Genomic DNA, 27,593 nt, shown 5'->3' on the forward strand with positions numbered 1-27,593 from the left:
GGTAACAGAAGGGTGTGGTTGGGCTGGTAATAGCAGGGTGTGGTTGGGCTGGTGACAGCAGGGTGTGGTAGGGCTGGTAACAGCAGGGTGTGGTAGGGCTGGTAACAACAGGGTGTGGTAGGGCTGGTAACAGCAGGGTGTGGTAGGGCTGGTAACAGCAGGGTGTGGTTGGGCTGGTAACAGCAGGGTGATGTAGGGATGGTAACAGCAGAGTGTGGTAAGGTTGGTAACAGCAGGGTGTGGTTGGGCTGGTAACAGCAGGGTGTGGTTGGGCTGTTAATAGCAGGGTGTGGTTGGGCTGGTGACAGCAGGGTGTGGTAGGGATGGTAACATCAGGGTGTGGTAGGGATGGTAACAGCAGGGTGTGGTAGGGATGGTAACAGCAGGGTGTGGTAGGGATCGTAACAGCAGGGTGAGGTAGGGATGGTAACAGCAAGGTGAGGTAGGGATGGTAACAGCAGGGTGTGGTAGAACTGGTAACAGCAGGGTGTGGTAGGGATGTAACAGCAGGGTGAGGTAGGGATGGTAACAGCAGGGTGAGGAAGGGATGGTAACGGGAGGGTGTGAAAGGGCTGGTAAAGGCAGGGTCTGGTAGGGATGATAACAGCAGTGTGATGTAGGGATCATAACAGCAGGGTGTGGAAGGGATGGTAACAGCAGGGTGTGGTAGGGATGGTAACAGCAGGGTGAGGAAGGGATGATAACAGCAAGGTGAGATATGGCTGGTAACAGCAGGGTGTGGAAAGGATGGTAACAACAGGGTGAGGTAGGGATGGTAACAGCAAGGTGAGGTAGGGCTGGTAACAGCAGGGTGTGGTAGAGATGGTAACAGCAGGGTGAGGTAGGGATGGTAACAGCAGGGTGAGGAAGGGATGGTAACAGCAAGGTGAGGTAGGGATGGTAACAGGAGGGTGTGGAAGGGCTGGTAAAGGCAGGGTGTGGTAGGGATGATAACAGCAGTGTGATGTAGGGATCATAACAGCAGGGTGTGGTAGGGATGGTAACAGAAGGGTGTGGTAGGGATGGTAACAGAAGGGTGTGGTAGGGATGGTAACAGCAGGGTGAGGAAGGGATGATAACAGCAAGGTGAGGTATGGCTGGTAACAGCAGGGTGTGGAAAGGATGGTAACAACAGGGTGAGGTAGGGATGGTAACAGCAGGGTGAGGAAGAGATGGTAACAGCAAGGTGAGGTAGAGATGGTAACAGCAGAGTGAGGTAGGGCTGGTAACAGGAGGGTGTGGTAGGGATGGTAACAGCAGGGTGAGGAAGGGATGGTAACAGCAGGGTGAGGAAGGGATGTTAACAGCAAGGTGAGGTAGGGATGGTAACAGCAAGGTGTGTTAGAACTGGTAACAGCAGGGTGTGGTAGGGATGGTAACAGCAGGGTGAGGTAGGGATGGTAACAGGAGGGTGTGGTAGGGCTGGTAACAGCAGGGTGTGGTAGGGCTGGTAACAGCAGGGTGTGGTTGGGCTGGTAACAGCAGGGTGTGGTTGGGCTGGTAACAGCAGGGTGAGGTAGGGATGGTAACAGCAGGGTGAGGAAGGGATGGTAACAGGAGGGTGTGGAAGGGCTGGTAAAGGCAGGGTGTGGTAGGGATGGTAACAGCAGTGTGATGTAGGGATCATAACAGCAGGGTGTGGTAGGGACGGTAACAGAAGGGTGTGGTTGGGCTGGTAATAGCAGGGTGTGGTTGGGCTGGTGACAGCAGGGTGTGGTAGGGATGGTAACAGCAGGGTGAGGTAGCGATGGTAACAGCAGGGTGAGGAAGGGATGGTAACAGGAGGGTGTGGAAGGGCTGGTAAAGGCAGGGTGTGGTAGGGAGGGTAACAGCAGTGTGATGTAGGGATCATAACAGCATGGTGAAGTAGGGATGGTAACAGCAGAGTGTGGTAGGGATGGTAACAGTAGGGTGTGGTAGGGCTGGTAACAGCAGGGTGTGGTTGGGCTGTTAATAGCAGGGTGTGGTTGGGTTGGTGACAGCAGGGTGTGGTAGGGATGGTAACATCAGGGTGTGGTAGGGATGGTAACAGCAGGGTGTGGTAGGGATGGTAACAGCAGGGTGTGGTAGGGATCGTAACAGCAGGGTGAGGAAGGGATGGTAACAGCAGGGCAAGGAAGGGATGGTAACAGCAAGGTGAGGTAGGGATGGTAACAGCGGGGTGAGGAAGGGATGGTAACAGCAGGGTGTGGTTGGGCTGGTAACAGCAGGGTGTGGTTGGGCTGGTAACAGCAGGGTGATGTAGGGATGGTAACAGCAGAGTGTGGTAAGGATGGTAACAGCAGGGTGTGGTTGGGCTGGTAATAGCAGGGTGTGGTAGAACTGGTAACAGCAGGGTGTGGTAGGGATGGTAACAGCAGGGTGAGGTAGGGATGGTAACAGCAGGGTGAGGAAGGGATGGTAACAGGAGGGTGTGGAAGGGATGGTAACAGCAGGGTGTGGTAGGGATGGTAACAGCAGTGTGATGTAGGGATCATAACAGCAGGGTGTGGTAGGGACGGTAACAGAAGGGTGTGGTTGGGCTGGTAATAGCAGGGTGTGGTTGGGCTGGTGACAGCAGGGTGTGGTAGGGCTGGTAACAGCAGGGTGTGGTAGGGCTGGTAACAACAGGGTGTGGTAGGGCTGGTAACAGCAGGGTGTGGTTGGGCTGGTAACAGCAGGGTGATGTAGGGATGGTAACAGCAGAGTGTGGTAAGGTTGGTAACAGCAGGGTGTGGTAGGGCTGGTAACAGCAGGGTGTGGTTGGGCTGTTAATAGCAGGGTGTGGTTGGGCTGGTGACAGCAGGGTGTGGTAGGGATGGTAACATCAGGGTGTGGTAGGGATGGTAACAGCAGGGTGTGGTAGGGATCGTAACAGCAGGGTGTGGTAGGGATCGTAACAGCAGGGTGAGGTAGGGATGGTAACAGCAAGGTGAGGTAGGGATGGTAACAGCAGGGTGTGGTAGAACTGGTAACAGCAGGGTGTGGTAGGGATGGTAACAGCAGGGTGAGGTAGGGATGGTAACAGCAGGGTGTGGTAGGGATGGTAACATCAGGGTGTGGTAGGGATGGTAACATCAGGGTGTGGTAGGGATGGTAACAGCAGGGTGTGGTAGGGATGGTAACAGCAGGGTGTGGTAGGGATTGTAACAGCAGGGTGAGGAAGGGATGGTAACAGCAGGGCAAGGAAGGGCTGGTAACAACAGGGTGATGTAGGGATGGTAACAGCAGAGTGTGGTAAGGATGGTAACAGCAGGGTGTGGTTGGGCTGGTAATAGCAGGGTGTGGTAGAACTGGTAACAGCAGGGTGTGGTAGGGATGGTAACAGCAGGGTGAGGTAGGGATGGTAACAGCAGGGTGAGGAAGGGATGGTAACAGGAGGGTGTGGAAGGGATGGTAACAGCAGGGTGTGGTAGGGATGGTAACAGCAGTGTGATGTAGGGATCATAACAGCAGGGTGTGGTAGGGACGGTAACAGAAGGGTGTGGTTGGGCTGGTAATAGCAGGGTGTGGTTGGGCTGGTGACAGCAGGGTGTGGTTGGGCTGGTGACAGCAGGGTGTGGTAGGGCTGGTAACAGCAGGGTGTGGTAGGGCTGGTAACAACAGGGTGTGGTAGGGCTGGTAACAGCAGGGTGTGGTTGGGCTGGTAACAGCAGGGTGATGTAGGGATGGTAACAGCAGAGTGTGGTAAGGTTGGTAACAGCAGGGTGTGGTAGGGCTGGTAACAGCAGGGTGTGGTTGGGCTGTTAATAGCAGGGTGTGGTTGGGCTGGTGACAGCAGGGTGTGGTAGGGATGGTAACATCAGGGTGTGGTAGGGATGGTAACAGCAGGGTGTGGTAGGGATCGTAACAGCAGGGTGAGGTAGGGATGGTAACAGCAAGGTGAGGTAGGGATGGTAACAGCAGGGTGTGGTAGAACTGGTAACAGCAGGGTGTGGTAGGGATGGTAACAGCAGGGTGAGGTAGGGATGGTAACAGCAGGGTGAGGAAGGGATGGTAACGGGAGGGTGTGAAAGGGCTGGTAAAGGCAGGGTCTGGTAGGGATGATAACAGCAGTGTGATGTAGGGATCATAACAGCAGGGTGTGGAAGGGATGGTAACAGCAGGGTGTGGTAGGGATGGTAACAGCAGGGTGAGGAAGGGATGATAACAGCAAGGTGAGATATGGCTGGTAACAACAGGGTGAGGTAGGGATGGTAACAGCAAGGTGAGGTAGGGCTGGTAACAGCAGGGTGTGGTAGAGATGGTAACAGCAGGGTGAGGTAGGGATGGTAACAGCAGGGTGAGGAAGGGATGGTAACAGCAAGGTGAGGTAGGGATGGTAACAGCAGGGTGAGGTAGTGCTGGTAACAGCAGGGTGTGGTAGAACTGGTAACAGCAGGGTGTGGTAGGGATGGTAACAGCAGGGTGAGGTAGGGATGGTAACAGCAGGGTGATGTAGGGATGGTAACAGCAGAGTGTGGTAGGGATGGTAACAGCAGGGTGAGGTAGGGCTGGTAACAGAAGGGTGTGGTAGAACTGGTAACAGCAGGGTGTGGTAGGGATGGTAACAGCAATGTGATGTAGGGATCGTAACAGCAGGGTGATGTAGGGATTGTAACAGCAGAGTGTGGTAGGGATGGTAACAGCAGGGTGAGGTAGGGCTGGTAACAGAAGGGTGTGGTAGAACTGGTAACAGCAGGGTGTGGTAGGGATGGTAACAGCAGGGTGAGGTAGGGATGGTAACAGCAGGGTGAGGAAGGGATGGTAACAGGAGGGTGTGGAAGGGCTGGTAAAGGCAGGGTGTGGTAGGGATGATAACAGCAGTGTGATGTAGGGATCATAACAGCAGGGTGTGGTAGGGATGGTAACAGAAGGGTGTGGTAGGGATGGTAACAACAGGGTGTGGTAGGGATGGTAACAGCAGGGTGAGGAAGGGATGATAACAGCAAGGTGAGGTATGGCTGGTAACAGCAGGGTGTGGAAAGGATGGTAACAACAGGGTGAGGTAGGGATGGTAACAGCAGGGTGAGGAAGAGATGGTAACAGCAAGGTGAGGTAGAGATGGTAACAGCAGAGTGAGGTAGGGCTGGTAACAGGAGGGTGTGGTAGGGATGGTAACAGCAGGGTGAGGAAGGGATGGTAACAGCAGGGTGAGGAAGGGATGGTAACAGCAAGGTGAGGTAGGGATGGTAACAGCAAGGTGTGTTAGAACTGGTAACAGCAGGGTGTGGTAGGGATGGTAACAGCAGGGTGAGGTAGGGATGGTAACAGGAGGGTGTGGTAGGGCTGGTAACAGCAGGGTGTGGTAGGGCTGGTAACAGCAGGGTGTGGTTGGGCTGGTAACAGCAGGGTGTGGTTGGGCTGGTAACAGCAGGGTGAGGTAGGGATGGTAACAGCAGGGTGAGGAAGGGATGGTAACAGGAGGGTGTGGAAGGGCTGGTAAAGGCAGGGTGTGGTAGGGATGGTAACAGCAGTGTGATGTAGGGATCATAACAGCAGGGTGTGGTAGGGACGGTAACAGAAGGGTGTGGTTGGGCTGGTAATTGCAGGGTGTGGTTGGGCTGGTGACAGCAGGGTGTGGTAGGGATGGTAACAGCAGGGTGTGGTAGGGATCGTAACAGCAGGGTGAGGAAGGGATGGTAACAGCAGGGCAAGGAAGGGATGGTAACAGCAAGGTGAGGTAGGGATGGTAACAGCGGGGTGAGGAAGGGATGGTAACAGCAGGGTGTGGTTGGGCTGGTAACAGCAGGGTGATGTAGGGATGGTAACAGCAGAGTGTGGTAAGGATGGTAACAGCAGGGTGAGGTAGGGCTGGTAACAGCAGGGTGTGGTAGAACTGGTAACAGCAGGGTGTGGTAGGGATGGTAATAGCAGGGTGTGGTTGGGCTGGTGACAGCAGGGTGTGGTAGGGATGGTAACAGCAGGGTGTGGTAGGGATGGTAACAGCAGGTTTGGTAGGGATCGTAACAGCAGGGTGAGGAAGGGATGGTAACAGCAGGGCGAGGAAGGGATGGTAACAGCAAGGTGAGGTAGGGATGGTAACAGCGGGGTGAGGAAGGGATGGTAACAGCAAGGTGAGGTAGGGATGGTAACAGCAGGGTATGGTAGAACTGGTAACAGCAGGGTGTGGTAGGGATGGTAACAGCAGGGTGAGGTAGGGATGTAACAGCAGGGTGAGGAAGGGATGGTAACAGAAGGGTGTGGAAGGGCTGGTAAAGGCAGGGTGTGGTATGGATGGTAACAGCAGTGTGATGTAGGGATCATAACAGCAGGGTGTGGTAGGGACGGTAACAGAAGGGTGTGGTTGGGCTGGTAATAGCAGGGTGTGGTTGGGCTGGTGACAGCAGGGTGTGGTAGGGATGGTAACAGCAGGGTGTGGTAGGGATGGTAACAGCAGGGTGTGGTAGGGATGGTAACAGCAGGGTGTGGTAGGGATCGTAACAGCAGGGTGAGGAAGGGATGGTAACAGCAGGGCGAGGAAGGGATGGTAACAGCAAGGTGAGGTAGGGATGGTAACAGCGGGGTGAGGAAGGGATGGTAACAGCAAGGTGAGGTAGGGATGGTAACAGCAGGGTGAGGTAGGGCTGGTAACAGCAGGGTGTGGTAGAACTGGTAACAGCAGGGTGTGGTAGGGATGGTAACAGCAGGGTGAGGTAGGGATGGTAACAGCAGGGTGAGGAAGGGATGGTAACAGAAGGGTGTGGAAGGGCTGGTAAAGGCAGGGTGAGGTAGGGATGGTAACAGCAGGGTGAGGTAGGGATGGTAACAGCGGGGTGAGGAAGGGATGGTAACAGCAAGGTGAGGTAGGGATGGTAACAGCAGGGTGAGGTAGGGCTGGTAACAGCAGGGTGTGGTAGGGATGGTAACAGCAGGGTGTGGTAGGGATGGTAACAGCAGGGTGAGGTAGGGATGGTAACAGCAGGGTGTGGTTGGGCTGGTAACAGCAGGGTGTGGTTGGGCTGGTAACAGCAGGGTGATGTAGGGATCATAACAGCAGGGTGTGGTAGGGATGGTAACAGAAGGGTGTGGTAGGGATGGTAACAACAGGGTGTGGTAGGGATGTTAACAGCAGGGTGTGGTAGGGATGGGGTATGGGTAGGATGTGAGGAATCAAGGGGGAAAGGGTTAGGATTGGGTCTGTCACATGTGCCTGTGTACCTGCTGACTAACACAGCCATGCTGGCTCTTCAGACTGGACACCTTGGCCTGGAACTTCTGGGTCTGCTCCTTAGCCTGGAGAGAGGGGGAGGGAGGGGGAGGGAGGGAGGGAGAGGGGGTCAGAAACATGCAGTTTGAGCTCATTAAGGAGCTAGAGGTGAGATAGACATTTGTCGATAGAGAGGGCATTGAGTAAGGTGATTCATCCTAACATGGAAATGTCCATCATGAAACCCACTGCATACTCTGAGAGAGTGTTGGTGTGAACCTGGACAAGGATCTCTGGCTGTACACAGAGTCCATCATAGCAAATGAGGATGAACAAAATAATTTTCTGTCTGAGACAGGGTTGTGGGCATATACACTTCCACATACATGTGCTGGACCCCTCTGTCTCCCTGTGGATCGTCTCATTGAGGCGTCGCTTTCTCTTTCTCTCCCTCCCTGCTCTTTACTTCTCTCATGTCTGGGAGAGGTAATCTGTTCCTGAGCCAGCACTGCTGGGATTAAGCAGTGACTGAAGATAGGATATATGCGTCATTAAAGCAGAGAGCACAGAGACAAAGTCAACAAAGGTTACATGGAAAGAGAGCAGACAAATCACGCACGCACGCACGCCTCCTGTGAATAGTAATACAGCAGCAGTGAGGCAGCTTCACGTCCATGTGAGGATCACGGCTGGCATGGCATCAGGTGGATTAATGCTGCTGTCCTGGAGAGCTGTAATGGATGCCTGGGCAGAGGAGCTGGGGCTCACAGTGGACTCAAACCCCACTACTAAAGGTTACAGGGAAATGCAGAGAAATTATAGTGGGAGAGCGTGCAGAGTGCAGAGGCCTGGGAAAATGACTAATTGTGTTCAGATAAAGGCTCTGGCCGTATGCTGAGCACTAGAGGAAATGTGCCGGACTTCCACCATCTCACATGGAGAGGCTGGATCAGTGGGAGGCTTTTGAACAAGGTTCTGAGCCACGGCAAACACAATTCCAGCTTCTTCAACATGAGCGTAGCTGCCTTTACAATGGCATGTACTCTAGGAGTAATCCAGTATACCCAAATAAGCACTGACATCAAGTATCTCATCGTGGGTGAGATGGTAAGACTAGAACTGAAGTAGACTCATTGAGTGTAACAGTCAGGTCAACATGACATTATCTTATAGAGTGGTAGTGCCTGTGTGTCTGTATTTCTCTATCTGTACAGCTGGGTTGATGGTGGTGTATAGCATGGTGGTCTCACCCTCCTCCTGGCTTCCTGTAGCCTGTCCTGGCACTCCGTGAGCTGGGCACGGGTCTCTGTCAGCTCCCCCTCCAGGTCCACACACCTCCGCTCGGCCTGGACACTCTCTGTGCCCTCTCTGTCCCTGGCCGAGCTCTGCAGAGAACACACCACCACTGCCAGCCTTTCCACCTGCACGCATGCACGCACGCACACAGGACATTACTGTAAGGTTAGCACAACATTAGGTCTCAGCTCCATCTTCTCCCAGTGGGACAGTAGGCTGGCCCGTCTCATTGTGACCCCTCACTAATACTGGAGGGAAATCCATGGCAATCAGGTAAGAGTGGCTCTCATTTCCCTCTCATTATACATCCTCATTCCCAGCACTAACAGAGCCCATATCGACCCAGCCCCTGAGCCATGTCTATGTTTAACTCATCCATATTCCCCTAGTCCCAGGGGAGAGCACAGTTTCCTGAGTGGGAATCTCTGTCTGTCTGTCTGACCAGGTTAATGGAGAAGGACTGGGTCTCTGAGAGGAAGAGACCATGGAAAGACACAAACTTGCATACAAGCATGCACACAATCGCATGTACACACACACACACACACACACACACACACACATGTGCACACTCACATTATGTAGGCATGGATATGAGCAGACTCTCAATGGTAATAAACAACATCTAACAGAGACATTATAACAGGCAGAGACTCCAGAGTAACCAGTACTGTGAATGTGAGCATTGTCAACAGATATGGACTTAGTTTATGGAAGTCTCCAAGTCTGTGGAGAGATTATTGTTACGGAGGACAATAGGAATCCTGGTGTGAATCAGCGTGTATTGTTGCTGATGATGGACTTATGAAAGTGTTTCCACTAGAGTGTGTGTATTGTGTTAGTGGTGGACTCCAGTCACTGTGAACCACGACAGGCACCCAGTCTGACCTCGGCTCCCTGCTCCCGCTTATATCCCATGAGTGCCTCATTTTCTCCCTCCACCTGCACAAGACGCCCTTTGACCTCAGCCAGCTAAGGGGACAAAAGAGACAGGATGTCAGAGAGGGAGGAATACTACAGTACTGCAGCGTACACGAGGTCTACTTGTCTCTGAACAAACACTGGAATACGGTAAATATATATCCACACTATTCAATACAGCATTTCATTATTTCTTACAGCAACACTGTTACCAAAGCTTCTGTAGAAACTGCAAGAGTGAACTCATACACAGCGAAAGTAAATTGGTCGTGTCATTATATAGCCTAATTAGCCTACTCCTATCTATACAGACATAAATAGGCTACTACACCAGAAAGCGCAATTTGGCCACAGGAGATCATTCGATTCTTTACATCGCATTGCATACAGTCGGAAGTGCCCGCAATTTGGGCAACACTCGTTAAATCCCAAATAGATGACTGTTGAGTTGAGACTGTCAGTGAAAAGTAGAGAAGCCCTGCCAGGCATATCGCAATATTTCAAAATACAATTGTGGGAAAACATATTTTGGAAAGCAAATGGCTATTGCCATAGAGAGAAGACAATGAAAACACTCTAATCTGTCTTTTAGTTATTCAAATTGTCATTGAGCGAACAGTAGTCTAGCTCATTGGCACCAGCGGAGAGCACCGACCATATCCCCGTGGTGAGTGTGCATATTCACTCTTTATCATTGTTGGCTCAGTGCCACTTGAACGTTTGTTATTCCCTCCCCCAGTTTAGATGAACATCATATTGTGTTTGCATCTCCCCTTCTCATAGTGTCACATCCATCGTAGAAATTAGTGGAGCCCGGTACGTCCTGTGCCGGCTCCCCGCACTCACCCTGAAGAGCGTGTCATCAGTCCGGTGAAATGTGTGCCGGCTCCACGCACCAGGCCTCCAGTGTGCCTTCCCAGCCCAGCAAGTCCTGTGCCGGCTCCCCGCACTCGCCCTGAAGAGCATGTCATCAGTCCGGTGAAATGTGTGCCGGCTCCACGCACCAGGCCTCCAGTGTGCCTTCCCAGCCCAGCAAGTCCTGTGCCGGCTCTCCGCACTCGCCCTGAAGAGCGTGTCATCAGTCCGGTGAACTCTGTGCCGGCTCCACGCACCAGGCCTCCAGTGCGCATTCTCAGCCCGGTACGTCCTGTGCCGGCTCCCCGCACTCGCCCTGAAGAGTGTGTCACCAGCCCTTAGTCCTCAGCGCCGGTGCCCAGTCCAGGCACGGCATCCAGTTCCGCTCCATGGTCGGAGCCTTCCTCTGCACCGGTGTTCAGTTCAGGCACGGCGTCCAGTCCCGCTCCAGGGCCTGAGCCTTCCTCTACGCCGGTGCCCAGTTCAGGCACGGTGTCCAGTCCCGCTCCATGGCCTGAGCCTTCCTCTACGCCGGTGCCCAGTTCAGGCACGGTGTCCAGTCCCTCTCCATGGCCTGAGCCTTCCTCTAAGCCGGTGCCCAGTTCAGGCACGGTGTCCAGTCCCTCTCCATGGCCTGAGCCTTCCTCTACGCCGGTGCCCAGTTCAGGCACAGTGTCCAGTCCCTCTCCATGGCCGGAGCCTTCCACTGCACCGGTGCTCAGTTCAGGCACGGTGTCCAGTCCCTCTCCATGGCCTGAACCTTCCTCTACGCCGGTGCCCAGTTCAGGCACGGTGTCCAGTCCCTCTCCATGGCCTGAACCTTCCTCTACGCCGGTGCCCAGTTCAGGCACGGTGTCCAGTCCCGCTCCATGGCCTGAACCTTCCTCTACGCCGGTGCCCAGTTCAGGCACGGTGTCCAGTCCCTCTCCATGGCCTGAACCTTCCTCTACGCCGGTGCCCAGTTCAGGCACGGTGTCCAGTCCCTCTCCATGGCCTGAGCCTTCCTCTAAGCCGGTGCCCAGTTCAGGCACAGTGTCCAGTCCCTCTCCATGGCCGGAGCCTTCCACTGCACCGGTGCTCAGTTCAGGCACGGTGTCCAGTCCCTCTCCATGGCCTGAACCTTCCTCTACGCCGGTGCCCAGTTCAGGCACGGTGTCCAGTCCCTCTCCATGGCCTGAACCTTCCTCTACGCCGGTGCCCAGTTCAGGCACGGTGTCCATTCCCGCTCCATGGCCTGAACCTTCCTCTACGCCGGTGCCCAGTTCAGGCACGGTGTCCAGTCCCTCTCCATGGCCTGAACCTTCCTCTATGCCGGTGCCCAGTTCAGGCACGGTGTCCAGTCCCACTCCATGGCCGGAGCCTTCCTCTGCACCGGTGCCCAGACCAGGCACGGCGTCCAGTCCCGCTCCATGGCCGGAGACTTCCACTGCGCTGATGCCCAGTCCAGGCACGGCGTCCAGTCCCGCTCCATGGCCGGATCCGCGTTCCGAGCGGAACCTGCCCATCTAGGTTCAGGTTTTGCGGTCGGAGTCCGCACCTTTGGGGGGGGGAGTTTTCTAGTTGTAATTTTCTATGTTGGTGTGAGTATGGTTCCCAATTGGAGGCAGCTGATGATCGTTGACTCTAATTGGGGATCATACTTAGTGTGGTCCGTTTCCCACCTGCGTTGTAGGATATTGTTTGGTTTGGTGCCTATGTGCGCTACGAATGGCACGTTCATTTATTCTTTGTTGTTTTTAGTTTCACTGAAATAAATATGAGGAACTCTACTCACTCTGCACCTTGGTCCACTCATTTCTACGACGGATGTGACACATAGACCTATTATATGGATCAGACAAAGTCGTTTTTAATGATCTGTTTGCATTTTTTATGGTAAAAATGTGATTCCCCAAACTTAAAACTCACGTGCCGCCTATGAGTGAACTTCTTTCAGGTTAGGCAGAAGCTTGTATGACTAATATGGACAGGGACCAGAGTCACCACATTAAAATCTATTCAATCTCGGGAGAAAGGACAGTGACACGTCATTATGGAGAGTAGAAAATGGCCGAAATGGCAGAAAATTAAAGGTGGTTGACGCAGCGGTGATAATGACTATCTGAGTCATGGAGGGCCTGGAATGAAACACACAGGGAGTAAGGACAGGATAGGACAAGACAGTTGATTAGTTCATCATTAATGGACACTGATAGCACATGGAGGAAATAGGCTGGTAGTGACTTTAGCATAATACCCCATTGGTGTCCAGAGCACTTGGATATCAATACACAGCATCCATTAATTGGACATAACTGATGTAAACATCCGTTCTAGCCATGACTGTACAGTTACAGGAGGCTACAGAATATAGTAATACTATGAAGGAAAAGAAACTGACTCGTTCATTTTATTCCATATAGATAGAAGGGGGAGATAAAGGCAGAGAGCTCAGGGAATGGTGCAGTCATTGATAGAGTGACAAGTGTGAATGAGATCCCATCAGGCATGTAGAGCAGATCGCTGCTGTGGATCGCTGCAGAGAGTCTGCCTAGAGACCTAGCGACAGGTGACACAGGCGCTGACAGCCAGCACTGGCTCTGAATATGATTGGTTTGCCGTTCTCTCCAGGAGGGGAGGCCAGCAGCAGCTAGAGATCTCCTTCAGCTGACCACATCTCCTTCTGCTGACCACAACACTGACCTTTTTTTACCGGAATGTATAACTCTTTAAGTATCTAACTACTCAGGCCACCCGAGTGGTGCAGTGGTCTAAGGCACTGCATCGCAGTGCTAGCTGTGCCACTAGAGATACTGGTTCGAGCCGTGCGCAATACACGCTGACACGGTCGCCAGGTGCATGGTGTTTCCTCCGACACATTGGTTCGGCGGGCTTCCGGGTTAAGCGAGCAGTGTGTCAAGAAGCAGTGCGGCATGGCTGGGTTGTGTTTCAGGGGACACACGGCTCTCGACCTTCATCTCTCCCGAGTCCGTACGGGAGTTGCAGCGATGGGACAAGACTGTAACTACCAATTGGATACCACGAAATTGGGGCGAAAAAGGGGTAAAAATAATAATAATAATAAAAAAGTATCTAACTACTGTATATTTATGGATTTAATATCTACATATCTGTCTGGTCTGCCTTATTGTGTGCATGTCTGACTATCTACCCGTCTGTCTGTGTGTGTCTGTCTGTCAGTCTGTTGTTGACAGACAGGCTCCTCATCCCCCCAGTTCTCTGTAGTAAACAACATAGTCATCCTGCTCTGACTCATGTTTCCTGGCCTGCCAGTTAGACTGTAGAGAGGTGGTCTGGGTCAGAGGCAGACAGGGCCAGCTGCTCAGCACATGTTCCCACGCCACGACCCAGCATCAGATAGCACAACTGTACTAATGGAACCAATACAGGGCTGTACCGCTATGGCACTTTGGTCCATAAGACAGGATGTTGTGCCTCCATCAACGTGGAGGATTATCGCCCATTATGCTGCTATTGGATCATTGTGCAGATTTAACCTAGGCTTACGTACCCTGACTATGTAGTTTTGCTAGAAAGTGAGACATCTTCAAGTTTCTAAAGGAGTTATTTTATGGTCAACAGATAAGCTCCTCTATAAGATGACGCACTTTCACAGTTTAGCTAATTTGGCAACAGATGGTTATGATGCTTTCTATACAAAACACATTTAAATGATAAAGACACAAGAAAGTGGACACAACCTGTATGATGAGTTATTCTACATTTTTCAAACACATTTGGATTAGATTCCTGGGGGTAAATTGGTTGGTTCTAGACCGTGCACTAGTGAACAGACACCCAACACACACATTCAAAGAACTGTAGACACAAAGCATCATGGCTGAACAAGAGCTAACAGGGAGAGGCGGCCTGAGACTGGCGGTGAGTTCTCTACCTGAGTGTGGAGCTCCTCTGCCTGCTGTGTCTGGGTCTGCAGGTCCCTCTGCTGCTGCTCTCTTCGGCTGTGTCCCCTCTGGAGCTCCAGTTGGCTCTCCTGTAGCTCCGTCTGCAGCTGAGAGATCCTCTGCCCATGGACATCCAGCTATCGAATCACAAAAGAAGGCAGGGCGGCAGAGGAGGAGAAAATCAATCCAGTACAAAGAGCCTCTCCTCTCATTTAGTCTTGGCTCTGCCTGCCTGTCTATCTGAGACATTGCTACACCACGGATCCCAGATCAGAACCACCAGCTGCCCAAGTCCAGACACCCTGAGTCCCAGGACTGCTCTCCCAACACCAGCCCTGACATCCGCCTCAAACCGCCTGCCTCTGATGAGTAAGAAACCGCCTGGATTAATTAAATAAGAGCAAAAAATCTATCTGACGAATACAACCTACCGTATTGAAATGGTTGCAATTTATGCATTGTCCAAACCCAAAACGAGTACTGATGGTGAGAGATTGTCCAGTTCTTATTCTGAACAATAACAGCAGGTCAATGATGGGTCAATAAAGAATAATCACCATGGAACTAATCTGAATGTCTGATCTTAACTAATCAAATAACTTTTCAATTTCAACGTTATCATCTCCTAGAAGCGGGGGTTTGCGTCAGTGAGTGTCAACACACACGATAACAGACTGCATGTATGTTTACATATAAATACTACAATGTTACTCATATGCAGTTAATGCATTGACAACCAACTGCTGAAGTGTCATTAAACGAAGAAAAAGGAAATAATCATTATAATATGAGAAACAGTAGAATTCATCATATAATGTAAAACAACTTAGAACAGCATAACAACTAATAACAACATTTGAAATCATTGTAATAATCACTGGACAGGATTCCTAGAACCTAAAAAGGCATCACTCGGCTGTCCCCATAGGAGAACCCTTTGAATAACCTTTTTTGGTTCCAGGTAGAACCCTTTTGGGTTCCATGAAGAACCCTTTCCACAGAGGGTTCTACCTGAAACCAAAAAAGGGTTCTACCTGGAACCAAAAAGGGTTCTCCTATGGGGACAGCTGAAGAAACCTTTTGGAACCCTTTTTCTAAGAATGTCTAGTGTTTTTACCATCAACATGTAACCAAACAAACTACTGGACCAGTGAGGGATCCCACTGATCCCAGTCTGACACCTGCAGAAGGCTGGCCAGTGGGCTGGCCCGGCACGCCAACACAGCACTAACTCTAATAAACTACCTCTAATTAACACAACACAGTTACCTGCTAAATCATATTAGAGAGAGAGAAGGGAGGGAAGGGAGGGAGGAGGGAAAGTAGGGAGAGTGGGATAGAAAGAGAGAGAGGAGGGAAAGGAAAGACCCATGCAGGTGCTGGTCTAGTTGGTCAGAGACAGAGACATAGTCTTGTTTCTGTATGTGAGATGGTGATGGTGGTAGCTAATCACAACAGCAGCAAGAGGAGGAGGAAAGGAAAACAGACAAGATGGAGTCCCAGACGACTCCCAGGACGACCCATTAATCAAACATCTGCATACAGGCTGAGAGATAATCCACAAATCCGCCCAGAACAGGACCCGCGCGGGCGTTTCTCCCCTTCTTTCTCTGTTGAAAAGCATCATGGCTGCCTCCACCTATCTCCCTCTTGGAAAGCCTGATGAGGTGACTGCTGCTTATTCCTCAATTAGAAAGTAGCAATGAAATAGGAATCGTTTCCACGGAATCCCACCAAAAACCTGGCTCATCCCTTTAGCTCTCTCTTTCTGTGTGCGATCCACGCCGATAACCCTGCTCTTGCTTTCTTTCCCTCACAATCGCTCCCTCTCTCTATTCTCCCCTCCTAAACTGATCAATACTTCATTTAAATCATGACATTAGCACACTACAACTGGAGAAAAACAGAGAGTAGGAACACAAAATGCGCTTCGTATGTTAAGCGGATAACAGATAACAGTATATTTCTTTGGGGGGGGTAAAGTTTAAATATTTATTTTAACAAGAAGTAAAAAGGTAGAAATATATGCAAGTGCGCGGGGCTGTAGCACTGTTTTGATTTGAGCTCCCGAGCCTCACACTGATCAATAGCACATTTAAATCCCAGACAGAGGAGCAGTATCATCACATCAGAGGAAAAGAGAAACACGCTTCCTAATTATCATGTCAAATAACCAACGCTGCGGATGCCCTAGTTAGACGGTGCTGATAGAGACATATTTCATATTTATTCAAGCAGAAATCTTTAATATTTTCCATTTGGACCTGAATGAGTAATACCGTTATATATATGCACTCTCACGCATTTATCTATTCACGTAATTCACAATGAATCCAATCAATAGTGCCCTGTCCACAGCCGGCTTCCTGGCCATATACGTCTGCGTAGGATCACATAATAAACTGTTCAGCCAAAACGAGCCCATCTGATTTCCTGCCGTTGATTGGAATAGCTGGCGCTGCAAATGACTGGCTAATCTTGGTGCTGGTCATTAATCCTAGCTGGATATTTACCTGAGCAGACTGGGAGTCGCGGGCCTGGTGGGAGAGCAGCACATCTCGCCGGAGCCTCTGGATGGTTGCGTCCCGACATGATAACTGGGGTGCAGCCAGCCCAACGGGTCAGGTTTTCCCATCCCGAACGTGGGTGAACAGAGGAGAGAGGGGCAGAGTGTGAACCCAACACTAGGCGTGAGGTGGGATAGAGAGAGGCAAAGCCAGACGATCACTCAGAGAACATGCACTTACATATAGCCTGGCGCCAATGTCAACCAATGAGCAATTAGGCAGACAAGACTAACGCTATTGATCGTGGGTTCTAGCTTTTTTATCCAGGGCTAACTAGGCTGCCTGAGGTTGTGTGACGGCTGCTGTGGCTGCAAACTGGGAGGGGAGGGTGGGATGGAGGAAGGTGGAGGGCGACGGACAGGGTAGGGCAGGTCCTTCTCTCCCCAGGCCTTGAGCTCTGAGTTGGGGACTGGTCATTACCATTTAGCTTGCTATTGATCTGCCTGCTAAATAAGCCTGAACCCCATGCAGTCACACACAGCTACACACACACAATCCTAGAGACACATACTCAAACACACACACAATCCCAGAGACACCATGGCACCACAATAACATTACTAGTAATTCATCAATAGTTAAGGGTCTGGTTTCCAATCAACAGGTTATTGGACAACATCAGTACAATGGAAAGACTAGATTACTTCATGGTGTACATTGCATTTTGGTCATGTATGGGGGACACTGGGACTTTATTGGGTGATTATTGCTACATGACAGTAGCTATTGACTTGATGGGTGTGACTACCTCAGTCTTCAGCAGTTCTCTGCCCCTCTGTTCTGTAAGATGTGGGACTGGACTGGATCCTGTCGGGTCAGTAGTACTCCCCTAGAAAATAATGAACAGAATATGGTTGTTGTGACTTCAGTGTGACATCTAATTCTCATGAGAAATTGGGTGGTTCGATCCCTGAATGCTGAAAGTCGTGGTATATCAAACCGTATAACACGGGTATGACAACAAATGATTTTTACTGCTCTAATTACATTGCTAACAAGTATATAATATAATATAATAGCAATAAGACACCTTGGGGTTTTGTGGTATATGGCCAATATACCAAGGCTAAGGGCTGTATCCAGGCACTCCACGTTGCGTTGTGCATAAGAAGAGCCCTTAGCCGTGAAATACTGGCCATATACCACACTCCTTCGGGTCTTATTGCGTAATAATAACATCAGTCTTACCATATCAGGACTGACAAATACAAGACAAGACAAGACCAGACAAGACCAGACCAGACCAGACCAGACCAGACCAGACCAGACAAGACCAGACAAGACCAGACCAGAACAGACCAGACCAGACCAGGACAGACCAGGACAGACCAGGACAGACAGACAGACAGACTGGTTTGGACAGCCAGTTGATGGCTGAGAAGGACAACAGTTAAACAGAGACAGAGAGTACTGCCTGGTGCTGGAAAACCCATCTTCCAGTCAGACAATGAGTAACCGGGAAACATGTATTTTATGAGCATTCCTTCATTGTGAAGACAGAAAGTTAAGTTGAGTTCATGAAAGCTGGCGGGGATCGTGATGGGGACACCTGATCTGCTCTCCATGCCGGAGACGTTTGCCTCCACATTAGCGTCTACAGTGTGGAGCCCAGTTAGCTAATGCTGAGAGCCTTTAACCCGGTTTACAATGCACCCCCACCACCCACCCCACCCGGTTCTCAGCCTCCACTTCTACATCCTCAATTATATCCTAACCTCCAACTACCAAGGACATTCTCCCAGCTAGCACACAATCACGGGCCATCGCTTTCAGAGACTCAGTGTATTAGAGATGTGTGGAAAGCACATTAGGACCTATTTTACAAGAATGTGGAGAATCTGCTGTCCTTGGTCATTTATACACAACTAGCTGCTTTCACACAGATGAGATGGTACACACTATTTAGTATGAGCAGCGTGATGTTCGAGATGCATAGACATTAGGAAATGAGGAAATGAATGAACAACCAATCATACTGTTGTTTATCTTTTTCTTCCTGTGGCATCTTTTCTGCAAACCATCCTTTGGTGTGTGTTTGAAAATCAACCCTGATATTCCAAAGAGAGAGACAAAAAAAGTCTCTCAGAGGTGATTGCTCATTCCTCACAGCTTCAAACAGCACTGCATCAGAAGGACACCTTTAATATTCAGACTTTTCACGTCACTCTAGGCTAAATCCCTAGCAACCACCATAGCAACACCCTCTGAGTTGGACGTGAAATGCATGGCAAGTTCCCTCCTGCCACCAGGCAGAGACGGGGGAAAGAGAAGAAAAAAGAGAGACGGATATGCCTCAAAGAACTGAATTAAAGCATAGATGAGAAACAGACACACAGGAACAAACCAGACGAATACCCATATCAATAATCTCACATGCATGTCTGTGTGACATACGCTACACAGAACACAGTGGAGGCTGATAAACACAGTCTAGACAACAGTAGGGTAATACATGTAAAAACATGAAAACGGATAGTTTATTTGCCAAAAGACATATACTCTCAAATATAAATTCTCGTTTTGGCAAAAGATCGTCCTACGTCGTCTCTCCTCCGTGACCCTGAAACCGATAAGTGGTCGAGGAGTGTGTCATTTCATTAGTAGGCCAACGGAAATGTCCTCCCCTCCTCGATAGCCACCTTTCATCGAGGATACTCGTGTATCCTACCTCGGTATGTTTTGTAATCTGCCACACCCCCTCCCTTTGAATCAGCTTTAAAACAATATACTACTTAATGCTTTATTTATCAAATGTATTACATAACTAACTCAATTTCTTTTGATCACTTTACACATTTATCCACCCCTGTAAAAGTCATTTGCTTATTGACACATGAGTGGAGAAGGACCATATCATTTCACACAAACGCATTTCGATCCACGTTCACTTTCCTCACCGACTCTCCTCGATTACCTTTGACCTTTTTCAAAAAGAGGCGAGAGAGGACGCAGGAGACGAGGAAATCTAATTGACAAAAGGTCATAGGCTAGTTAAAATGTATTTTTCAGGTTCTCCTCCTGCAAGGGACAACAACAGCATCTCTGTCTCATTTGGACCGACCTGGGAAGAGCTGGAGTGTGTAACAAATATCTGTTTTATTGTCACATACACCGGATAGGTGCAGTGAAACATGTTGTTTTACAGGGGTTTAAGGGTTATGTGCCTTGCTCAAGGGCACATAGACAGATCACCTAGTCGGCTCTGGGATGTGAACCGGCGACCTTTCGGTTACTGGCCCAACGCTCTTAACCGCTGGGCTACCTGCCGCACCAGGTGTGTGTGTGTGCCATCAGACATGGGTGGGGTGTGGGAGGGGCAAAGCAGATGGGCCGCCCCTATCCACCCCCCCGTCCATAGACACTTCCTGTACCACAGTAATGACCTCCAAGTGAGCCTCTTCCATCAAAATTTTTAGGTCCCCCCCGCATCTGGTTTCCTAGTCTCTGAGATTCTAGCTCTCAGAAGCTGATGAGTTCAGTCAAACTTCATTAAGTTTATAGGCGCAGCCCAGCGGTCCCTGGTGGCACTCTACACAGAACAAGCCCCTCGTCTGGCAGAGAGTGATGGGGCTGCTTTGCCTGAGAGAGGCCCTTTACTGCCTCAGCTCACAGGTGGAGGGGAGACTCTTTATCCCCCCGCCTCTGTCTCTATCTATCTCAGTCCTCTCTGTCTCACCGCACTCCTCTCTTGTCTCCCCCACTGCCCTCTCCGTCTCCCCCTCTCTCTGTCTCTATACATCTCATTCCTCTGCGTCACTCTCTGACGACCCCTCTCCCTCTATCTGTCTCTCTCACTACCCTCACTCCTTCTCAATCTTTCTCTCGATATCTCCCAGTCTCCCTTCTTATTCTCCCTGCCTTTCTCTCTGGGGGTGGCCCGGGTGAGGAGTCCACAATACTGCTCATCATTCTCCACTTGGGCAGTAATACATGCAGGACAATAGTACATTTATGAATGTATTCATGTGAGCTGGGCACCATCTCGGTCTCCAGCAGCTGTCATGTCCACAGAGAGGAGAGGTGCTGGTTCTCCTCCATACAGGGTGGACTGACAAACTAAGCCCTGGACGGACCAACCCGGGTCCCCAACCAAATACTGACCAATACTAACCAACTAACCAGACCCCAACAGAGAGAGATAGCTATTATAGTCTTCACTTCCCCAAGACTTCATATTACCCAAAGATGTGCAACAGCTTCACAGTCCACCACCCCAACTATTCCATCCGACCTGGGTAGAGGCTCACTGGGGAGGGAGAGTGGCGGAAGAAGATGGGCCAGAAAGTAAGAGGTGTCCCTTTAAAGGGCCCGGTGGGGAAAGGTAAACCTGGACCCATCCAGTGAGTATTTATTGCGAGTCGGGGCAGACACACACTCGCTTAGGTGCTCTGAGTAGCTATTAAACAAGTCTGGGGCTGACCTCTGGTTTTAAGCGGCCGTGTGTCTGACAGCCAAGGCTGCGAAGGCCGCCATAAATGGATTTCTTAAAGTTTCATTCAGGAAAATAAAAAAGGCTGTAGTGTGCAGGAGGGTGATTCAGAGGCAGGGCTGCGTGAGAGAACAGTGTTTCTATCCCACGCTGGGCTAGACTCGGCTGCCTGAGTGGTTCTCTCTCCACAATACAGAGGAATACTGGAGGAGCAGGAACCCAAGTAGAAACACGCTTTATCCAAATAGAATGCAAGAGCCGGGAAAGGGTTTCTGTTAAAAAGTGTTTTTACTTTCTCTTTTGTGAGCGGAGTGGAATAGAAAATGATCGGCCACATGTGTGTATACCAGGCCATTAAAACACTACATCCCTCCTCAGACACAAATGTCTGCAGCAGCTGCTACGACCGAGAGGCTGCCTGCCTGTTCAATTCATTTCAGCAAAGACACAATGTGGCCATACTGCTGTAAAACTCACAGATAAAAAGCACTGTAAATTTAAAAATCTGAAAACACGCTTAGGCCAGTCCTTTTAGCCTTTGAAGTGACAGAGGCTTTATGTGGGGAGAGGGGCTGAGGCTGGCTCAAAGGCAGGCCCTGAATCAGATAGATTGCATGCAATGTTAAGTGCAATTAATGAACCGCACAAAGGAGGATTATGCTGACAGAATTATTCTGAACAACAATGCAGCACCCGCTGCCAATTACACACCAGCAGGACCTCAGAGCTCCTCTTCTGCTGGACTGCAGATTAGAATTATGCACACACACGAATATACACAACAGCACAAACACAAACACACATCCAAATTACATACATTGGATTTGCTGAGCTGATTCCCTGCTGTTTCAGTTTCTTTATCCTTCCTGCCACAGGTACACTAACGCTCAACTAAATTTATCCCATCTCTACTTCTTCCACCACATCTCTAGTTCCTCTATCCCATCTCTACTTTCTCCACCCCACCTCTAGTTTCTCTATCCCATCTCTAGTTTCTCTATCCCATCTCTAGTTCCTCTATCCCATCTCTAGTTCCTCTATCCCATCTCTACTTTCTCCACCCCATCTCTAGTTTCTCTATCCCATCTCTAGTTCCTCTATCCCATCTCTAGTTGCTCTATCCCATCTCTAGTTGCTCCACCCCATCTCTACTTTCTCCACCCCATCTCTAGTTTCTCCACCCCATCTCTACTTTCTCCACCCAATCTCTACTTTCTCCACCCCATCTCTAGTTTCTCTATCCCATCTCTAGTTTCTCTATCCCATCTCTAGTTCCTCTATCCCGTCTCTAGTTTCTCTAGCCCATCTCTATTTTCTCCACCCCATCTCTAGTTTCTCTACCCCATCTCTAGTTTCTCTATCCCATCTCTAGTTCCTCTATCCCATCTCTAGTTTCTCTATCCCATCTCTAGTTTCTCTATCCCATCTCTAGTTCCTCTATCCCATCTCTAGTTTCTCTATCCCATCTCTAGTTTCTCCACCCCATCTCTACTTTCTCCATCCCATCTCTAGTTTCTCCACCCCATCTCTACTTTCTCCACCCCATCTCTAGTTTCTCTATTCCATCTCTAGTTCCTCTATCCCATCTCTAGTTTCTCTATCCCATCTCTATTTTCTCCACCCCATCTCTAGTACCTCTATCCCATCTCTAGTTTCTCTATCCCATCTCTAGTTCCTCTATCCCATCTCTAGTTCCTCTATCCCATCTCTAGTTCCTCTATCCCATCTCTAGTTTCTCTACCCCATCTCTAGTTTCTCTATCCCATCTCTAGTTCCTCTATCCCATCTCTAGTTTCTCTATCCCATCTCTACTTTCTCCACCCCATCTCTAGTTTCTCCATCCCATCTCTAGTTCCTCTATCCCATCTCTAGTTTCTCTATCCCATCTCTAGTTTCTCTATTCCATCTCTAGTTCCTCTATCCCATCTCTAGTTTCTCTATCCCATCTCTATTTTCTCCACCCCATCTCTAGTTCCTCTATCCCATCTCTAGTTTCTCTATCCCATCTCTAGTTTCTCTATCCCATCTCTAGTTTCTCTATCCCGTCTCTAGTTTCTCTAGCCCATCTCTATTTTCTCCACCCCATCTCTAGTTTCTCTATCCCATCTCTAGTTTCTCTATCCCATCTCTAGTTTCTCTAGCCCATCTCTATTTTCTCCACCCCATCTCTAGTTTCTCCACCCCATCTCTAGTTCCTCTATCCCATCTCTAGTTTCTCTATCCCATCTCTAGTTCCTCTATCCCATCTCTAGTTTCTCTATCCCATCTCTAGTTCCTCTATCCCATCTCTAGTTCCTCTATCCCATCTCTAGTTCCTCTATCCCATCTCTAGTTTCTCTACCCCATCTCTAGTTTCTCTATCCCATCTCTAGTTCCTCTATCCCATCTCTAGTTCCTCTATCCCATCTCTAGTTTCTCTATCCCATCTCTAGTTTCTCTATCCCATCTCTAGTTCCTCTATCCCATCTCTAGTTTCTCTACCCCATCTCTAGTTTCTCTATCCCATCTCTATTTTCTCCACCCCATCTCTAGTTCCTCTATCCCATCTCTAGTTCCTCTATCCCATCTCTAGTTTCTCTATCCCATCTCTAGTTCCTCTATCCCATCTCTAGTTTCTCTACCCCATCTCTAGTTTCTCTATCCCATCTCTAGTTCCTCTATCCCATCTCTAGTTCATCTCTAGTTTCTCTATCCCATCTCTAGTTCCTCTATCCCATCTCTAGTTTCTCTACCCCATCTCTAGGTCCTCTATCCCATCTCTAGTTTCTCTATCCCATCTCTACTTTCTCCACCCCATCTCTACTTTCTCCACCCCATCTCTAGTTCCTCTATCCCATCTCTAGTTCCTCTATCCCATCTCTAGTTTCTCTATCCCATCTCTAGTTTCTCTATCCCATCTCTAGTTTCTCTATCCCATCTCTAGTTTCTCTATCCCATCTCTAGTTCCTCTATCCCATCTCTAGTTTCTCTATCCCATCTCTAGTTTCTCTATCCCATCTCTAGTTCCTCTATCCCATCTCTAGTTTCTCTATCCCATCTCTAGTTTCTCCAACCCATCTCTACTTTCTCCACCCCATCTCTAGTTTCTCCACCCCATCTCTACTTTCTCTATCCCATCTCTACTTTCTCCACCCCATCTCTAGTTTCTCTATCCCATCTCTAGTTTCTCTATCCCATCTCTAGTTTCTCTATCCACACTCTAGTTCCTCTATCCCATCTCTAGTTTCTCTATCCCATCTCTAGTTTCTCTATCCCATCTCTAGTTCCTCTATCCAATCTCTAGTTCCTCTATCCCATCTCTAGTTTCTCTATCCCATCTCTAGTTTCTCCAACCCATCTCTACTTTCTCCACCCCATCTCTAGTTTCTCCACCCCATCTCTACTTTCTCTATCCCATCTCTACTTTCTCCACCCCATCTCTAGTTTCTCTATCCCATCTCTAGTTTCTCTATCCCATCTCTAGTTTCTCTATCCACACTCTAGTTTCTCTATCCCATCTCTAGTTTCTCTATCCCATCTCTAGTTTCTCTATCCCATCTCTAGTTTCTCTATCCCATCTCTAGTTCCTCTATCCCATCTCTAGTTTCTCTATTCCATCTCTAGTTCCTCTATCCCATCTCTACTTTCTCTATCCCATCTCTAGTTTCTCTATCCCATCTCTACTTTCTCCACCCCATCTCTAGTTTCTCTATTCCCTCTCTACTTCCTGTCATCCATATCTACTTACTCTACCCCCCCTCTAGTTTCTCTATCCCATCTCTACTATCTCTGACTAGCTCATCCAAACCCTTCTGTCATTTAGAATGCAGCGCTTGTAACTCAATCAGCCTCTTGAACTTTGTAAAATGCTGGAAATGTTGATCTTGCATTGCTGTTTGGTCTTAAGCTCCTGACAAGGATCTCAAACAGTCTGCAGTTGAATCAGAGCTGTCTGGCATTTCTTGAGGCAGTGCTAAATCAAATTAGCCAAAGCAATGTTAATTCGGAGCAGCATTTCATTAAAAAGGAATAGATAATCAGTGCCAAAGACTCCATGTCCTTCTGACTAATCTAATAATGCTGCGTTTGTTTGCTTTAATCATGTTTAACGATTAAGAGGCTAAATCATGTAGACAGAGGGATCTCATAATCTGCCTGTCATGGCCGCCTCCTGATTTCCTGCCATTCGTCACAGCACGGACAGCATATCAACCTCCAGCAGAGAGAGAGAGAGAGCAGAGCCTCGTGAGGTGCACCAGCACCAGCTCAGGGATGGCCAGAGCAGGTCTTCAGGGAACCAGGAGGGTTTCCAAGTATCACTTTACTTCACAGAGCTGCATTACTGAACTGGAGCCACTGGGAAGTCTGGGCCCAAAATACCTACAGAAGCAGTTTTTATTTATGGAATTGAGTTTGGAATGCTTGGACGTGTTGGCAGCCATATTGCTGCTGTTTGTAGTTATTTTTAAAGTAGATTCTGCTATATGAAACACAAATTTATGATGCATATTTAGTTACGTGTGACTGCAAAAACAGAGAACATCACTGAATAAGGGATAGGCCGAGCTAAGAAAACACTTCATTCGCAATCACTTTATTAAATTTGGGGGAAAAACTACTTTAAAAAAGAAAAATAACTCATTCCTTATCAGCGGGTGTGATCACTTGAATGGAATCAATCAATCGCGTTCCGCTCGGCTTTGCTCTTCTTTGCTCCTCGTTTCCAAATCCAATCTCTTCTGTGTCATCTCAGCGCACATTTATAAGGGCCAGGGCTCTTGATTATCTCCCTCCTTCTCTGGCGCACCCCGCCACCACATGCTCCAATGTATTAAATTAAATGAGGTGTCTGTCCACGTCACCCCCTCTCCCACCTCCCCCTCTCTCTCTGCTGGTAATCAGGGGAGAGGGCCCCTCCCAGCCCTGCTTTGTGCCAGCGGAGGCTGCATAAATTAGCATTAATCAGGGCCTGCAGGGCGCAGCCAGCGGGAGCCAGACGTCCCTCTAAAACACAGAGAAGGAGAGAGAGAAGGAGAAAGAGAGAAGGAGGGAGGGCTCAGCACACACCCCAGTCACAAACAAAAGGTTACACCTCTCCTTCCATCGGCACTGTCTCTGTCCAGTCCTCGCTCTCTCTCCCCCTGCTTTCCTGTCCTCCGTCCCATCCCAAGTATATCCACTGTCTTATCTCCCACAGACAGGCGAGACAAATGCTTTAAAGTGTGAAAAAGTGCCGGCTTGGGCTCTGGCACCAGATAAATCATAGATGAGCTTGTGTGAGCACTGTTAACATAATCCCACCATTCAAGATCACAAATACTGCAGGGTGCTAACTCATGTGTTCTTTATCAAATATCGATGCATGCATAATTATACACGTATATGTGTGCAGATGGTGGTGTCTCTATACATTTCTGTGGTGGTGAAAGAGAGAGAGAGAGAGAAACAGAGATAGAGAGTATGATTCCACATATGAATTAATCAAAGCAAATGTAAAGCCAAGCATACTATTTTCCTCCTTCTGCTTTGGACCTGTGCAATTTAGAATATGTGTGTGTGTGTTTTTATATGTATGCAATGCATACGTGTGTGTATCACGTGTGTATAGTATACCCTTGATTGTGAATGAGTATGAAGGACTTTCAGTAGAAGATACCAATATTGTTGCCGTCCCCCCCTCTCTGCCCTGCTCCCCTGTGATCGCCAGTCATAGCGAAGGCAATTACTGCAAAAATCATTGCATCACTTCATTCTTTTGCGCCCTAACTTTAATTGCTTAATGCATCCTTTACTGCCGCACTGCTCCCCTCCCCCGTCTATCCTCCCCCTCCCTTTCCCTTGTCCTCTGCCCCCTCCCTCCCTTTCTCAACTCATCCTCCGCCACTTCATCTACTGCTGAGTCGTTCTGGTAATTAAAGCTGAACTTAGACATAAACCTAGAGATCGAATCCACCACTCCATACTGTGCTGTATGTAGGCTCTTAAATAGCATTCCCTTAATGTATTATACAAATCAAATCAAATGTTATTTGTCACATACACATGGTTGGCAGATGTTAATGCAAGTGTAGCGAAATGCTTGTGCTTCTAGTTCCGACAATGCAGTAATAACCAACGAGTAATCTAACCTAACAATTCCACAACTACTACCTTATACACACAAGTGTAAAGGGATAAAGAATATGTACATAAAGATATATGAATGAGTGATGGTACAGAACGGCATAGGCAAGATGCCGTAGATGGTATAGAGTACAGTATGTACATATGAGATGAGTAATGTAGGGTATATAAACATAAAGTGGCATAGTTTAAAGTGGCTAGTGATACATGTATTACATAAAGATGGCAAGATGCAGTAGATGATATCATATCGTATACTGTATGGATATAATGCTAAAGCTGGAAAACAGGTAGAGTTGCTAGGTAAGGTATATACTAATGTACAGAGTGTGCTTGTTAGTGTGCATGCATTTGTTTTCTTGTTTGTGTGTGTGTGTGAGTGAGTGCATTCTTAGGTGTGTGTATTTGTG

At 49.1% G+C, this 27,593-nt stretch overlaps 1 protein-coding gene across 2 annotated transcripts in view; it reads right to left on the reverse strand.

The window, feature by feature from the left end:
• LOC115112536 (centrosome-associated protein CEP250-like) overlaps positions 1-27,593 on the reverse strand; it is a 330,336-nt gene that overhangs the window by 199,849 nt on the left and 102,894 nt on the right. For both annotated transcript variants that reach the window (XM_065013075.1, XM_065013076.1), the window contains exons 8-13: positions 17,401-17,481; positions 16,599-16,682; positions 14,076-14,222; positions 9,293-9,376; positions 8,359-8,529; positions 7,120-7,194 (exon numbers count right to left, since the gene is read on the reverse strand). In XM_065013075.1, coding sequence (XP_064869147.1) covers positions 7,120-7,194; positions 8,359-8,529; positions 9,293-9,376; positions 14,076-14,222; positions 16,599-16,682; positions 17,401-17,481 — 642 coding nt within the window. The remainder of the gene's footprint in view (positions 1-7,119; positions 7,195-8,358; positions 8,530-9,292; positions 9,377-14,075; positions 14,223-16,598; positions 16,683-17,400; positions 17,482-27,593) is intronic.

Source organism: Oncorhynchus nerka, linkage group LG28 (assembly GCF_034236695.1).
Source record: "Oncorhynchus nerka isolate Pitt River linkage group LG28, Oner_Uvic_2.0, whole genome shotgun sequence".
In the NCBI taxonomy this organism is placed as follows: domain Eukaryota; kingdom Metazoa; phylum Chordata; class Actinopteri; order Salmoniformes; family Salmonidae; genus Oncorhynchus; species Oncorhynchus nerka.